This window comes from Elephas maximus, chromosome 27 (assembly GCF_024166365.1).
Source record: "Elephas maximus indicus isolate mEleMax1 chromosome 27, mEleMax1 primary haplotype, whole genome shotgun sequence".
In the NCBI taxonomy this organism is placed as follows: domain Eukaryota; kingdom Metazoa; phylum Chordata; class Mammalia; order Proboscidea; family Elephantidae; genus Elephas; species Elephas maximus.
Genome location: NC_064845.1, coordinates 4,140,703 through 4,155,087, shown reverse-complemented (window position 1 = coordinate 4,155,087; position 14,385 = coordinate 4,140,703). Strand labels below are relative to the sequence as shown.

The following is a 14,385-nucleotide window of genomic DNA, read 5'->3' as shown; positions in this document are numbered from 1 at the left end:
GGAGCTCCTCTGGGCCTTAAATGGAGCTTCAGGGTCATCGTCTTAAAATGCTCAGGCTCAGTTAGGTGTTTACAGAACGCTTTTAACCATGAGGGAAGGTGGAGTATTACCCTTGAATGCCTTGACTTGAAGGGAAAAGTTAGCAAGTGAATGGCTGAATCATTTCTCCTTTTATCCAGGGGCAGGCCGTTTACAAAAATGAAGCTGCTCATCATGGTGGAGACAGCAGCCCTAGAGGGATGATTAAACAAGCTTCAGGACAGACCCTTTGCCCTCCAGTTTCATTTTCGCTTTGTGGTACTTAGGATGCAATCTGATTTAAGTTGACCATAGCCTCAGACTCCAGGCAGCTGAACAGATAAGCACATTTTTGTGTGGCTGACCCCACAGACTAGTGATTGTTATCTCAATCCAGATACAAATAATGCTTTTAAATAACAGTCCCTCACGCAGTGAGACTGAAGACATTTCTTATAGCCGTTCCCAAGGATAATTATGAGTTGATCATATAGATGAACAGAAAGTATCTTCTTCCTGTTGCTTGGGGCTATGGCATCATATGGTACCCAGAGTTTTTACATTAGGGTCATCTGTTTGAATATTGATGAATCGACAATAGCAGGGAATCCGAAGTCATGCTCCCCAAACTAACTACAATGAGAACTTTAAAAATGCCTAACCCCAAATTCTCCTTAGAAAACATTGGTTATAGGTCTAATGCATAAATGTGTACCCAGTTTAGTTGTTTGTTTTTTTTTTATTTGAGAATCTGTACATTAGATAATCCAGAACTAAGTCTGAAAGTTTGTGGCTTTGATTACTTTTGGGGGTGTAATGACATGTAAACAAGTTTGCTTTTTAATTTTTGGGGAACCCCAAAATTCAAAACTGAATGCATATCTACCTGAACCATAAGGAAAAATCAGGAGAATCTAGATCTTGAACACTTTAGTGCTTGGCATCGTGCGTATATATATGTTCAAAGAATATGTGTCCATGATGTAATGGAAGCCGTCTTACTAATTTTTGCTTGGCCCTCTTCATGGGGATTTTGTTTGGTTGTCCACTCTGGTAAATAATATGGAGTGTGTCATATGAATGGAAACCCTGGTGGTGCAGTGGTTAAGAGCTACGGCTGCTAACCAAAAGGTCGGCAGTTTGAATCCACTAGCCGCTCCTTGGAAACCCCGTGGGGCAGTTCTGCTCTGTCCTTTAGGGCCCCTATGAGTCAGAATCGACTTGATGGCAGTAGGTTTTTTGTTTTTGGGTTTTTTTTTTTTTTGGTATTGTATCAATAAAAAAAAAATTTTTTTTTATTTTTTATTGATGAATTCTGTTAATTAATTTTGAATGGAGAGTTTTTGGGGCCACACAGTTCTGTATGGATCAAGGAACACTGATGCTTATAAACAAATGAGAACCTCTTTTCTTCAGATCCTTGTTGGAAGTTGTCTTGGGTAGCTTCTGTTGCCTGGCCAAAGTTACATTATAGCATTTGGGTGTGCCTCATAACGATCTATTGAACTGTCTTGTGTCTTCAACCAAGTTGGCAGGAGAAGATCCAGGGCACTTTACTGCTGAATTAAGTGAAGTATGTAATTAACAGTGAGGATAGCACAGGACCAGGCAGTATTTCATTCTGCTGTACGTAGGGTTGCTGTGAGTCTGAACCAACTGGACAGCACCACATGACAGTAGTGAGGAGGTGATACTGAAAGCCTGTCTGATGGCCTAGAAGACAGAAAACACACACTCTCTGTTACTCAGGCCCCCCAGTCTTCTTGGATGGATACGTTCTTTGATGCTTCGTGCCCTGTGAATCATGACAGGATCATAGATACTCTTATTCTTTCCCAGATTTTTGAATCCTCTCTTTAGTTCCTTTCCCAAAGTATAAAAACCCTTTCCTTTATCCCATAATAAAACAACAAAAATAAAGCCCCCGAATCCCATCAACTCTCTGGCCCCCTCTAGCTCTCTGCCAATTTACCTTCACAGTCAAGCTTCTCAAAGGTATACCTTTCCTTCCTTTTCCTTTCTGTCTGGCTGTTTCCCCATCACTGGTGATGCTTTTGTCAAGGTCACCAGTAATTTTTTTTTTTTTTTTTTAGCATACGATCTACTTTGATCTCCTTCTTAGAAATTCCACAGCTCTGTTCACTGTCATGTTTCTCTTTCTTAAAACACTCCCCTCCTTTTCCTTTCTTCACATCAGTGTCTCCTGGTTCTTCTCCTAATTTTCCTACTACTTTTCGTTTTCCTTCCCACGTATCATTTTCTCAGGCCAGTGTTTAAATATTATTGTGGCTCAGAGCTCCATCTTGATCCTCTTCTCAACTTCTGCCCACTCCTAAACATGTGGTCCCCAAGGGCAACGATGTCCTCCTGACTCCAAGTCTGTACCTCTAAGACAGACTCTTTGCTTGAACTCCAGATCGTTTTGCTCACCTTTGTACCAACCATCTCCATTTACTTGTTCCGCCTGTATTTATGCAGCCCTGGCGGCACAGTGGTTAAGAGCTTGGCTGCTAACCAAAAAATTGGCATTTCGAATCTACCAGCGGCTCCTTAGGAACCCTATGGGGCAGTTCTAGTTCTACTCTGTCCTATAAGGTCACTATGAGTCTAAGGCACTACAGTCTACCCCCTTATCCAACTCAGACCTGGGATTCATTCTAGGGTTTTGCCTTTCTGTCACCCTTTTCCTGCAGCCCATAGATCCATTTTCTGACAGTTCACTTCCTAGTAGCTCTCAGATGCATCCCTGCTCTCTATCCCTGCCACCCTGCCCCAGTTCACATCTTCATCGTCTCTGCCCTGGGCTGTTACTGTTGCCTCTCTGTAGGCTCCCAACCTCCAGCCATGCAACCCCATGAGAAATGATCCTGAAGAACCTTTATGGAATGACTACCCCATTATTTCATTTCTCTACTTATAAACCTTGCACGGTACCCTAAGTCTTTCAGAATTAAGTTCAAATTTGATAGCATGGTTTTCAAAGCCCTAGAGCTTGACCCCTGCTCCTTCTGTAGCCTCGTTTACTACCTCTGTCCATATCTAATCTGCTTCTGTATCTAACTACTTACATCCCTGAATATTTTTTGACATCCGTGGGTTTTTGCATTGGCTGGTTTAAATCCATTGCTGTCCAGCCAATTCTGACTCATAGCAACCCTGTAGGTCAGAGTAGGAGTGGTTGGTAGATTCAAACTGCTGACCTTTTGGTTAGCAGCTGAGCTCTTAACCACTGTGCCACCAGGGCTCCATTCCTTATGCTTAAACCTCCTTAATACAAATTCTTCCCATTTAACCCCACCCCATTGGCTCACTGCTCATCTTCCAATACTGGTTTCATTCAAAAGGACCTCCTAGAAATCCTCTGTTATGTGCTTCCCGTTTTCCCTACACACACCAGTAGTACATATTCCCTTCTCGGTGATCATGGAGCCTGGAACCTGCTTCTGTCCTGGTGCAGTCTCAACTGCAAGTTTCGGGTTTTGTCCTGTTTCCACCACTGGGGTAAGCTCTATGAAGGTCCCTTGTATTTACTCGTACCTAGATAGCAAAGAACAAATATTCCATAAAGTTCATGGGAGGAAAACACATGTGAACTAACAATGTGCTTGCCTGGCATTGATAGTCAGTGGTGTACTGGGAGTCGGAATCGACTCAACAGCAGTGGGTTTGGTTTTTTTGGTTGGTGTACTAGGGTCATCTAAATGTTACTCACAAAAGCCAACTGTTAAAAGACCAAAAACTCTGCTGGCCCGGTGTTACCCTCTTTGTAGTCTAAAGTCAACCATGGTAAGAGTACGTACATCCCAGAAATCAGCAAGCACTACAAATTAGGGGTTTTGTTTTTCAGAGAGCTGGTTTTCCAGGATACCACTGATACTCGTGATTCTGGTACCACCAGTTAATCCCTTCTCCCGGCCACCAAGCATGTGGTATTTAAATCTTCAGTAGAATGATGTTTGGGCGAGAACCGTGTCAGCCTGGAGTTAAAGATAGAAGATAGCTATTTTGACTACTTGGGAATAATAATATATACTGCTTTCTTATACTAAGAGGATGCTCTTGACTTACTGTCGATGAGACTTGCCTGTGGAATAGTGTTCCCAGTTGTGGTGATAGGTGTATTTCTGTAGATCACTTATTTCATGGTAGTTGGCCAGGGCTAGGCTACACCTGGTAGCCATGAGACAATGAAAGTAATTTAATCACAGTGTTAGTGACCTCATGCTTTTTTGTTGTTGTCGTTCTATCGTGGTACATAAATATGTAACAAAACATTTGACCCCATGACGTTTGACCTCCTGGTTATCCTGTTGTACCCTGCTGATCAATAGCAGTTGACCAATGGCAGTGTCCACCAGGGGGAGTGTTTTTGTGGAGACAGTAATGTTGTTGTTGTTGTTAGGTGACCTGGAGTTGTTTCCAACTCATAGCGAACCCGTGTACAACAGAAAGAAACACCGCCCGATCCTGCACCATCCTCACAATCATTGTTATGCTTGAGCCCATTGTTGCAGCCACTGTATTAATCCATCTCATTGAGGGTCTTCCTCTTTTTTTTGATAACCCTCTACTTTACCAAGCACGATGCTTCTCCAGGGACTGATCCCTCCTGATAACATGTCTAAAGGCATCAATTCTTCAGTCTTCTTTATTCATTGTCCAGCTTTCACATGCATATGAGGTGATTGAAAACACCATGGCCTGCACCTTCGTCCTTAAAGTGACATCTTTGCTTTTGAATACTTTAAAGAGGTCTTTTGCAACAGATTTGCCCAATACAGTGCATCATTTGATTTCTTGACTGCTACTTCTATCGGCGTTGACTGTGGATCCAAGTAAAATGAAGCTCTTGACAACTTCAATATTATCTCCGTTTATCATGATGTTGCTTGTTGGTCCAGTTGTGAGGATTTTTGTTTTCTTTATGTTGAGGTATAACCCAGACCGAAGGCTAGGAGACACTAGTAACCATCTCCATCACCGAGTTTGCCCCAAGTTTAATCTGGGGAAAGAGATCCTTATGTTGCCCCAGCAGTGGTTTGGTGTCACCCAGCCTGGTTTTAAATACGTCCACAATTAATACTTCCAGTAGAGGTGCAAGAATGCTACATTTTCTTCTAAGCCACGTAGCCTTATTAAGAAAGTGAAACGTTTGTGAGTCTTGCATGCGGCTTTTCTCTCTCTGGGTTGTTGGAGCTCTCTGGCTGCCAGCACAGCAGTATGGGCCAGTAAAGTTCAGGGAATTACCTCAGTAATGTGACAGTCTCTTCCATTTAAAGTGGAATTCAGTGCCGGGTTCCCTCTGAGACATTCATTGAAATTCTGTGCATGGTCCATTCCTCTAGTCATTTAGCAATGCCTCTCATGTTTGCCCTGATTTAGAAAAAAAAGAAAGAGAGAAAGAAAACCAGCTTTGTAGTTGTGATAACATGGATCAGGATAGTCTAATTGCAGTGAAGAGGCCCCCGAGCTTGCAGTAATAGGATGGTTCATCTGATGTGTACTGCCATTAGAAAATGACCCATGCGTGGATGTCCTCAGGGGACGTTAAAGAGGCTTTTAAGAATTACACTCTGTGCAGTATGAAAGCTAATGAGCAAAAGAGCAAGTACGAAGAAAAACTACTGCCTCAGAAAGCAATAGTTCCACTCAGGACCTGTCACAGCCTCCCTCAAATTCATTAGGGCGGAATGGGCTACATGGCTACATGGACTGCTTTGCATCCAGTCCCACACAGGCCCCCACAGGTCACTGTGCCCCACATTCCTGAGGAATTAAAACCCCTGCATGATAAATGATGAGGGAAGGAGAGAGGGTGGATGCAGAGACTGCCAGTAAATAGGGTAAAGCCAGACATTAACATCAAACAATGGAAGAAGTCATCACAGGCTTCAACAGGAAAGGAGAAGAAAAAGAAAAAAAAAAAGGCAATTTCTTGCTTTTCCTTTGTTGAATTTTCAGAACTATTTTACTTCAAGAATAAAAACAGGAGCTATTTTATTTCATGTATAAGACAGAATGGGAATCTGATTATGATTCTTAGGCTAGGTTTTTATATCCTTTATTTTTTTTTTTCTGGGTTTTTATCTTATATTTTTAACATGCTTAAAAAAAAAGTATATATATGTAAACAAAAAAAACCTGTTTCTGTCAAGTCGATTCTGACTCATAGCAACCCTATAGGACAGAGTACAACTCCCCCATAGGGTTTCCAAGGAGAGACTGGTGGATTCGAACTGCCGTCCTCTTGGTTAGCAGCCAAGCTCTTAACCATTGCGTCAGCAGAACTATACACACACACACACACACACACACACTCACACACACACACACATTCACCCCCTCACACCCTCCCATAGGGTCTGTACGGCTTTCTTGTTTTACAGGCCCTAGTTATGGCTTTAGGTAGCATAAATTGGTAGACTGGCATAAAGGCAAAATTCATGAAGAGATTCACACCTTGCTTTTCAAAGTTGACTTCTCTGGGCCTACCTTGCCACACCTGGAAGTTATAACCTGGGAATTGAGACTGAGTAGGGCAGTGTCTGTAAAAATCCAGTGTAATCACGTCTTTGTGCCTTGGTGTCCAAGGACCCTTGGTCCTGGGAGGTCTGAATGAAAGTGGAACTACTGAGGCCATCTTCTACTTTCTGTGAGGATCAGGTAGCAGGCAAGAGGCATCCAGTACCCCAAAGCTTCCTCTCTGAGTTATGAAGAGAGTGGCTCTTCCAGGAAACCATAGAGATATCATGATATATTGCTTACCTTTTCTCCCCACCCATGGCTACCTTCAGCACCATGTACTGTAGGTACATGAAGGAAGAAGGGACCTGTCTTAGTCATCTAGTGCTGCTGTAACAGAAATACCACAAGTGGATGGCTTTAACAAAAAAAAAAATTTATTCTCTCACAGTTTAGGAGGCTAGAAGACTGAATTCAGGGCACCAGCTCCAGAGGGTGACACAGACGGTTAAGCACTTGACTACTAACCAGAAGGTTGGTGATTTGAACCCACCCAGAGATACCTCAGGAGAAAGGCTACTTCTGAAAAATCACAGCCATTGAAAACCCTATGGAGTGCAGTTCTGCTCTGCACACATGGGGTCACCATGAGTAGGAATCGTCTTCATGGCGACTAACAACAACGGTTCTTTACTAGCTATGGTCAAAAATTTACTAAGCTACTGTCATTCCATCCTAAAACCTTGTACCAAGAGTAGAGTTTGAATCCAGAATCAAGCAGCTTAGGAACTTTGAGAAGTATTTGTGTCTTGGCCCATCCAAGATATGTGAGTTTTATATTAAGCAGATTGTTAACTCTAACCACTTGAAAAGGCATTCCACCATATTACGACTATCCCATTTAATGGACGCAACGTGTGACTTAAGCAGCTTGGGTGGGTTGGCAGAAGCAGTGGGAACTGGCCTGTTTCTTGGAAAATTTCCTCCCTAGAAATTTGCTCCCTTGGGGCTTTCCTTCCTCATCTTTGATCTCATTCCTTACCACTGCCTCAGTGACAACAAAAACATGAAAATAACAGTCTCCTACTTTGTCTTTTCATTTATTTCCAAAATGATGTATCTGTAACTCACATAGGAGTTAAAATAATGCCAGTCATAATCGTACCAATGGATTCTGATTTTTCCTAATTGCCATGCGTTAAGAGAAATGTTGTTTTGCCTGAATATTAACAAATTACCCTTAAACCACAAGTACTGTTCAGTAACTGTTGTATTTTAGCGGAAATCCTATTAAATTTTCAGATTTATAAGATTCCAACATTGTAAATCTTATAATGTCTCAATCTTAGCAGACTGCATTTTTTTATTTGCTTGGAGGCGTTTGTCCATTCCTAACCTTTTTACCTTCAGAAAGCAAATGGCACAAGTGATTTTGAAATCGAATCAATCTTGACTGAAAAAGAAATAACAAAAATAGCTAATGTCTTTATCATCTCCATAGCAAGCCTACAGGGCAGATCCCGTTGCTGTTTGTGTTAGGTAGGATGCATTATATCTTGCTAATCCTCAATAAATATGAAAAAGTGACCATTTTGCAGCTAAGAATTGACGGAGCGGAACACATTTCTCATTTGAACAGACGAGATAAGCAAGTTTCCACCAGTGCAGCTGTAGCTGCCTTGGGTGTGTTGTGTCCCAGGCAGACACTGTTGGTTCATTCTTAGGTCACTGCTATCTCATTTCTATGTGTCTGTTTTTGGAACAGGAGCCCTGGTGGTGAATGGGAGAAAGATGTGGCAGCCTGCTTCTGTAAAGATTACAGCCTTAGAAACCCTATGGGGCAGTTCTACTCTGTCCTATAGGGTCACTGTGAGTCAGAATTGACTCGGAGGCAATGGGTTTTGGTTTATTCCTGGACTGGTGCTCAGATTCACCTTCCAGACAGTCTCCTGTCTTAAGGACCATTCTGCCACCTCCCATGACATCATTATTTAAAGAAATGGGTTGATCTCCAATTATACCATTCCAGATATAAATGTCTTGCCTGGAGAGAGAGTTGAGAAATGAATGGGATTTGTGAATATAAATTAGGCTTCCTTCCACTTCAGTTTTCATTTCGAAATTGTAGAGTGTTTGCTCCTTACATAAATCCTTTTGGCCCTAAGTGTGTTTACAGTGGGAACCCCAGCACAGAGCAGATAGCCCATTGCCATGCGTAACTGAATATTAAAGTTCACAAATCATCAGGCAGAGGAGGCCGGGAAGGCAGTGCTGTGGCACACTGCATCTGTTCTTGCAACGAAGATGAATCACACACTCATGGCGCCCAGCCTTTATTAGGATGAAGCCACTGACCCCCTCACTCTTGGTTTTCCTTCCTCTCCCTTCCAAGGCCATCTGTTCTCTGTGTCTTCACAGCTCCAGTATCATAAGACTTATTTTCCCTTCTCCCCATTTTTGGTTTAGAGGCTAGTGGCAATGGATGAATCTCTCCTAGGCCACCTCAATTTATTTTTGAACAGGATGATACTGCGAAAGGATGGAAGGATTAAATAAGCAAATATGTAAATAATCTTTGGACACAAGGCCACCCCACCTTGCTTTCTTTCTCCTCCCCTCCCCTTCCCTTTCCTCCTCTTTCCCCGCTTCGTCTGTTTTTGTTTATATTGTTGTAGCTGTGCATATTCTACAAAACGTCCATTGACACCAACTGTCCTTTCACCAAATGATCAATTAGGGGCCAAAATTTTAAGACATTTCTTTCATTTTCAACATGTGCTTAGAGCCTTCATCCAGAAATAAAAGAAAATATATATTATATTTGCAATTAGGTGGACTCAGAGTGAGTTCATATTACCTGCCCTTCGCTATAGAACTAAATGGTAAGGAAGACTGTTAGTCATAAGTTTTCTACTAAGTTATGTGCCAAATATTTTCTCATGCAACCAAGAATTTGAATGGCTTGGAATAATGTTATAAGAAAACAGTAAAATAGCCATAGAATTTTTCCATGCTAATGGTTATATGAATTAGAATAAAACAAGGAGGAACAATGGAAAACATTTGTTTTGTTTTGTTTGTATTTAATATTAAAAGAGATTTCTCTCAAGTGCCTCTGTAGATGAGGCGTTCTGAAAGTTAGTGATGACAGTGACTTGGCCTCTCTGTAGCATTTCTTCTCCCCAAATCTGATGGTGTAAACACTTCATGGAGTGAAGATATCATGGAGCTGATGTTATTAGGGTCTTAAAATAGACCTGCTGAGCCTATTAAAGGAAGGCTTTGACTATGTACTGTGTGTCCATGAATGTAGCTGGAGGTACGGTACGGTAGCTAGCTGGTAACCTTAATTGTATTCTTATTATATGGTGTCTTTTCAATACTTTAACTCAACAAGCTAAAACCACTATGAAAAGGAATTAGAGTGAGCAATGTAAACGTAAAAAATCAGGACACATAAGGAAAGTCAAACCAAAACCAAACCAAACCAAACCCATTGCCGACTTGCTGCACCCCCCAGCTGTAGCCACAGGTCAGGCCTCCCAACTTGGCCTTTCTCAGCCTTGCATTCTCGGGTGTTCCAAACTGGCTGCACCCCACTTCAGTCTTCTCTGATGACTTGAGCTCATTTCCTAAGTCAGTAACTCTTTTTGCTTGCCAAAGCCGTTTCTCCGCATTATTTTGGACATGAGTAAAACTATATTTTTTGTAGGTTTCCACACAAATGATAGCAAATTATTGTCTTCTGTAGGGATTATTTATAATTTAGCTCTTCCTCAATATAAAGTTAAAACTCACAGGCAAAATTATTCCTAAGGACAACAGACCACAAGAACCACAGCCTCCACCAGACTGAGTCCAGCACAACTAGATGGTGCCTAGCCACCACCACTGACTGCTCTGGCAGGGATCATAACAGAGGCTCCCGGACAGAGCTGGAGAAATGTAAACAAAATTCTAACTCACGAAAAAACACCGGACTTGTTGGTCTCACAGAGGTTGCAGAAACCCTGAGAGTATGGCACCCGGACACTCTTTTAACTCGGTACTGAAATCACTCCTAGGATTCACCTTTCAGCCAAAGATTAGACAGGTCCTTAAAACAAAACAAGACTAAATGGGCACACCAGGCCAGGGGCAAGAACGAGAAGGCATGAGGGGACAGGAAAGTTGGTAAACGGGAACCCAAGGTCAGGAAGGAGAGAGTGTTGACAAATCGTGGGGTTGGCAACCAATGTCACAAAACAATATGTGTACTAATTGTTTAATGAGAAACTAGTTTTCTCTGTAAACCTTCGTCTAAAGTACAATTTAAATTTTTTTTTTTTAAAACTCTCACATGCATTCAAAATATGGGTTACTTTTTAACAAGGTGTATTAGGTTTTTTTTCCTTTGCTTAAATTTAAAAGATCTGGTTGAAAAAATTAGCTAGTGTTTGCATTAAGAAAATCTAGATTTTTAAGAGTTTTCTTCTCAGAGAGTTACGTTAAGGCCATTCTGCTTATTCTCAGGTACTCAGCATGGTTAATAATATGAGCTCTGGAAAGACCATATTTCACAGTGTTAAGTGACTCTGTGTCATTCCTCTACCACCATATTTTTACCTAAATCATAATTTTCTTCCCAGCAGCTGTAGGAATAGTTCATAGTCTTACTTTAAGAATGCATTTTGAATCACCTGTAGTGTGGATTGAAATAATTACAATAAATAAATTCTGGTCCACTTAAAAAAGAAATGAAAGCAAGCCACCCAACCAACCCACGCAGAATGCAAACAGATTTTTTTTTTAAAAGGTTGTGTTCTGTAATAGCTATTAGATGTACATGGCCATTTATTGGAGTGTTTTACCGTAATGTTCTCTTGGGAGCTATTGGTGAAATAGAATAAAAGCACATTATACCTTTCCCTTGCTGTTGCCTTTAGTCTAAGGCAATAGACAGTGAATTACTCAGAGTAGTAGCTCATTTTGTTCATTAGAAGATAAAAAAGATAGAAACCATCCATCGTCAATAGCCGTTTGGTGGTCTCTGTGTGGAATGAGGTAGTGCAGGAAGGTTGGAGAATAGGGAAACCAGTCAATTTAATTTGAAAAAAAAAAAAAAAAAAAAACTTGATAATCTCTGAACTCTCCAAATATCATCAAAACCAAAGAAAAAGCCAAATGTTAAAGGTTTAATGTATAAAAGGCAAAATGATGTCAATACAGCTTTCTGTCAGTGTGATCCGAGGAGTTTACTGTGTGTCAGAACGTTCTCACTGGAAAATTCTGCATCGGAGTGGAAATGTCAATCAATATTTCGGAGCCACACTTCTGTCCACTCTGAAAAGTAAAATACATTCTGAGGAAATAACCACTTCTGGGTAGCGTATTTCTGAGGTGGCGATGGAGATGTCTGAAGGTTGCCTTGGCCTTGGGAACCAGCGCCCTTACCCCGTGAAACATTGCTTACACTCTTCCTGGCTCAACCTGTTCAAAAGGGTCATTTTTCTTCCCAGGCTACCAGCCAGTCTTGTCTGGCCAACAGGGGTTCCAAGGCCTGATGGGAGTGCAGCAGGTGCCTCAGAGTCAGAACTTGATGAGCAACCAACCAGGAACTCCGGTGCAAAGCGTGATGGTCTCCTACCCAACAATGTCTTCTTATCAGGTGCTGGGAAAATTTGTGGGTTATAAAAGAGCACTTGCCAAAGTAGAGGTGTGGGTATATCCCTGGGTTGGGTGGTTGGCTTGATGGTGGGTGCTCTATACAGCCACTGTCGATGGTTGACTTTGAATCAAGATTATAACAGAAGAGCAGAAAATGGGAGAGGTAGGCTTCTGTAGCTACTATGACCTTTGAATGCCCTGTTTAGTTTGTCTCCATATAAACTTCCTATTTACAGAAGAAAATTCTTCAAAGTTTTACCCATGAAGACCTTTGGGCATGCTACTGATATTTTGCTTGTTGGTAGAAGCCTCTCATGAGAAACTCCCCTTCCAGGGTACATTTTTGTACACTCTCAAAGAAACTTTGTTTACCATAATTTTCAGTTATGAGATTTTTTTTTTTTTTAATGGCATCTCAGATTTATTTCAAGGCTCTTTAGGGAGGCTAACAATTGCGTTTTCCGTATTAAACTCAAGTTGAATATTTAGAAAGTGTTATGCACCTTTTTGTAATTTGTATCCAAGAACACTGTGGAGTGGAAGTGAAGGGTTAGTGAAATGCTTTTATCATTAAATTTAGTAGTACAGCTACTTCTGGCCCTAAGAAACCTGCCCTAGGCCCCCTTAAACTCTGGTCTATCCTTATTCACATTATATCAGTTTCTACCTTGAGGTCCAAATCAGAGGTTCTCTAAAGCTGAGATGAGAACAAATATTGGTGAATGCCTGGAACAGAAGACCCTCTTATTGTGGAAGGCTACAGGCCCCCTTGTTTGTGTAAAACCAGAATGGGAGCATGATTCTTTATACAAAGAAACTCAGAGTGGGAGATCCAGACTGCAGACCCTGGAGGGCATCAAGAGAGAGGAGGGAAGGGAGCTAACACCTTCTGAGTAGCTACTGTATTTCAGGCACTGTACCAAAATCAAAAACCAAACCCATTGCCGTTGAGTCAATTCTGACTCATAGCAATCCAATAGGACAGAGTAGAACTGCCTCATAGAGTTTCCAAGGAGTGCCTGATGGATTCAAACTGCTGACCTTTTGGTTAGCCGCTATAGCTCTTAACCACTGTGCCACCAGGGCTCTAGCATTGTACTAGGCACTGTGAATTATCTCTTTGACACTTTCAATGGTACTTTCAAGTATGTGTGATTATCCAGAGTCTAGATGATCAGAGGGGTTAATCGACTTTCTCGGTGTGAAACAGCTGATATGTGGCATGGTTAGGATTGGTGGCCTGTTAGGTCCAACTCGATAGCTTGCAGAATATTCGTGACATCACTGTGGCTCATGGTGTACCCAGACATAGCGCCTTCATGCAGGGTTCTCTCTTGTGTTTTCCTACAGGTGCCAATGACCCAGGGTTCTCAAGGACTACCCCAGCAGTCATACCAACAGCCAATAATGCTACCTAACCAGGCAGGTCAAGGGTCACTCCCAGCCACTGGAATGCCTGTTTACTGTAACATCACACCACCGAGCCCTCAGAACAACCTGCGGTTGATCGGCCCACACTGCCCCTCCAGCACTGTCCCCGTGATGTCAGCTAGCTGCAGGACAAACTGTGCCAGTATGAGCAATGCCGGATGGCAGGTCAAATTCTGAGAGCTGTGGGTGTGGTCCATTTCTTCAGATGTTACTCATGGCCTTTAAGGGAAGAGGAGCAACGTAAAAAACTGGCTGAGGACTCAAGTATTCTCTCAATACTCAAAGGGTTGCTGCTGGTATTCTAAAAAAAAAACAAGAACTAGTACACACGTTAGCTGGTTAATGGTGCATATTTCTATCATGTCTGCTAGGTATGCCTTGATAGCTTAGCTAGTGACATGAATTCATCAAGGTAAGATTTTTTCCTACCACTGAATACCACTGTGTAGACTATACTATCCCTAATTTGGATTAGTTTTGTACTTTGTGTTGAGTTTGTGATGCTAAGAAGTATTTAAAAATTATATACGGAAATCACATTCTACCAAAGCTGTAATGGGAAAAGAAGAATTGATGAATGGAAGGAATAATTTATATACACTATAGAGTTTTCTTTTTTAATGGATATATACTGTATTGTAGTGTTTAATCAAAATAAAACTATTTGACCTTATGGAGGAAGGTCATTTTTTTAGCACCAGTTTGGTTCACTCTCTCTTCCCGTATGTGTTTCATTATGTGCTGTTGTTATCCTCTCTGAGCACTGTTTCAGGAATACTGCATAGAAAAGGCCTTCCAGATATTTGCAAGTGGATCAGCATTACATTG

The 14,385-nt window shown here is 41.6% G+C and overlaps 1 protein-coding gene across 2 annotated transcripts in view; it reads left to right on the top strand.

Annotated features, from left to right (window-relative positions):
* Positions 1-14,012, top strand: part of ARPP21 (cAMP regulated phosphoprotein 21) — a 180,845-nt gene extending 166,833 nt beyond the window's left edge. For both annotated transcript variants that reach the window (XM_049870865.1, XM_049870866.1), the window contains 2 exons: positions 11,979-12,127; positions 13,477-14,012. In XM_049870865.1, coding sequence (XP_049726822.1) covers positions 11,979-12,127; positions 13,477-13,734 — 407 coding nt within the window. In that variant the 3' untranslated portion in view covers positions 13,735-14,012. The remainder of the gene's footprint in view (positions 1-11,978; positions 12,128-13,476) is intronic.
* The last annotated feature ends 373 nt before the right edge of the window (positions 14,013-14,385 follow it).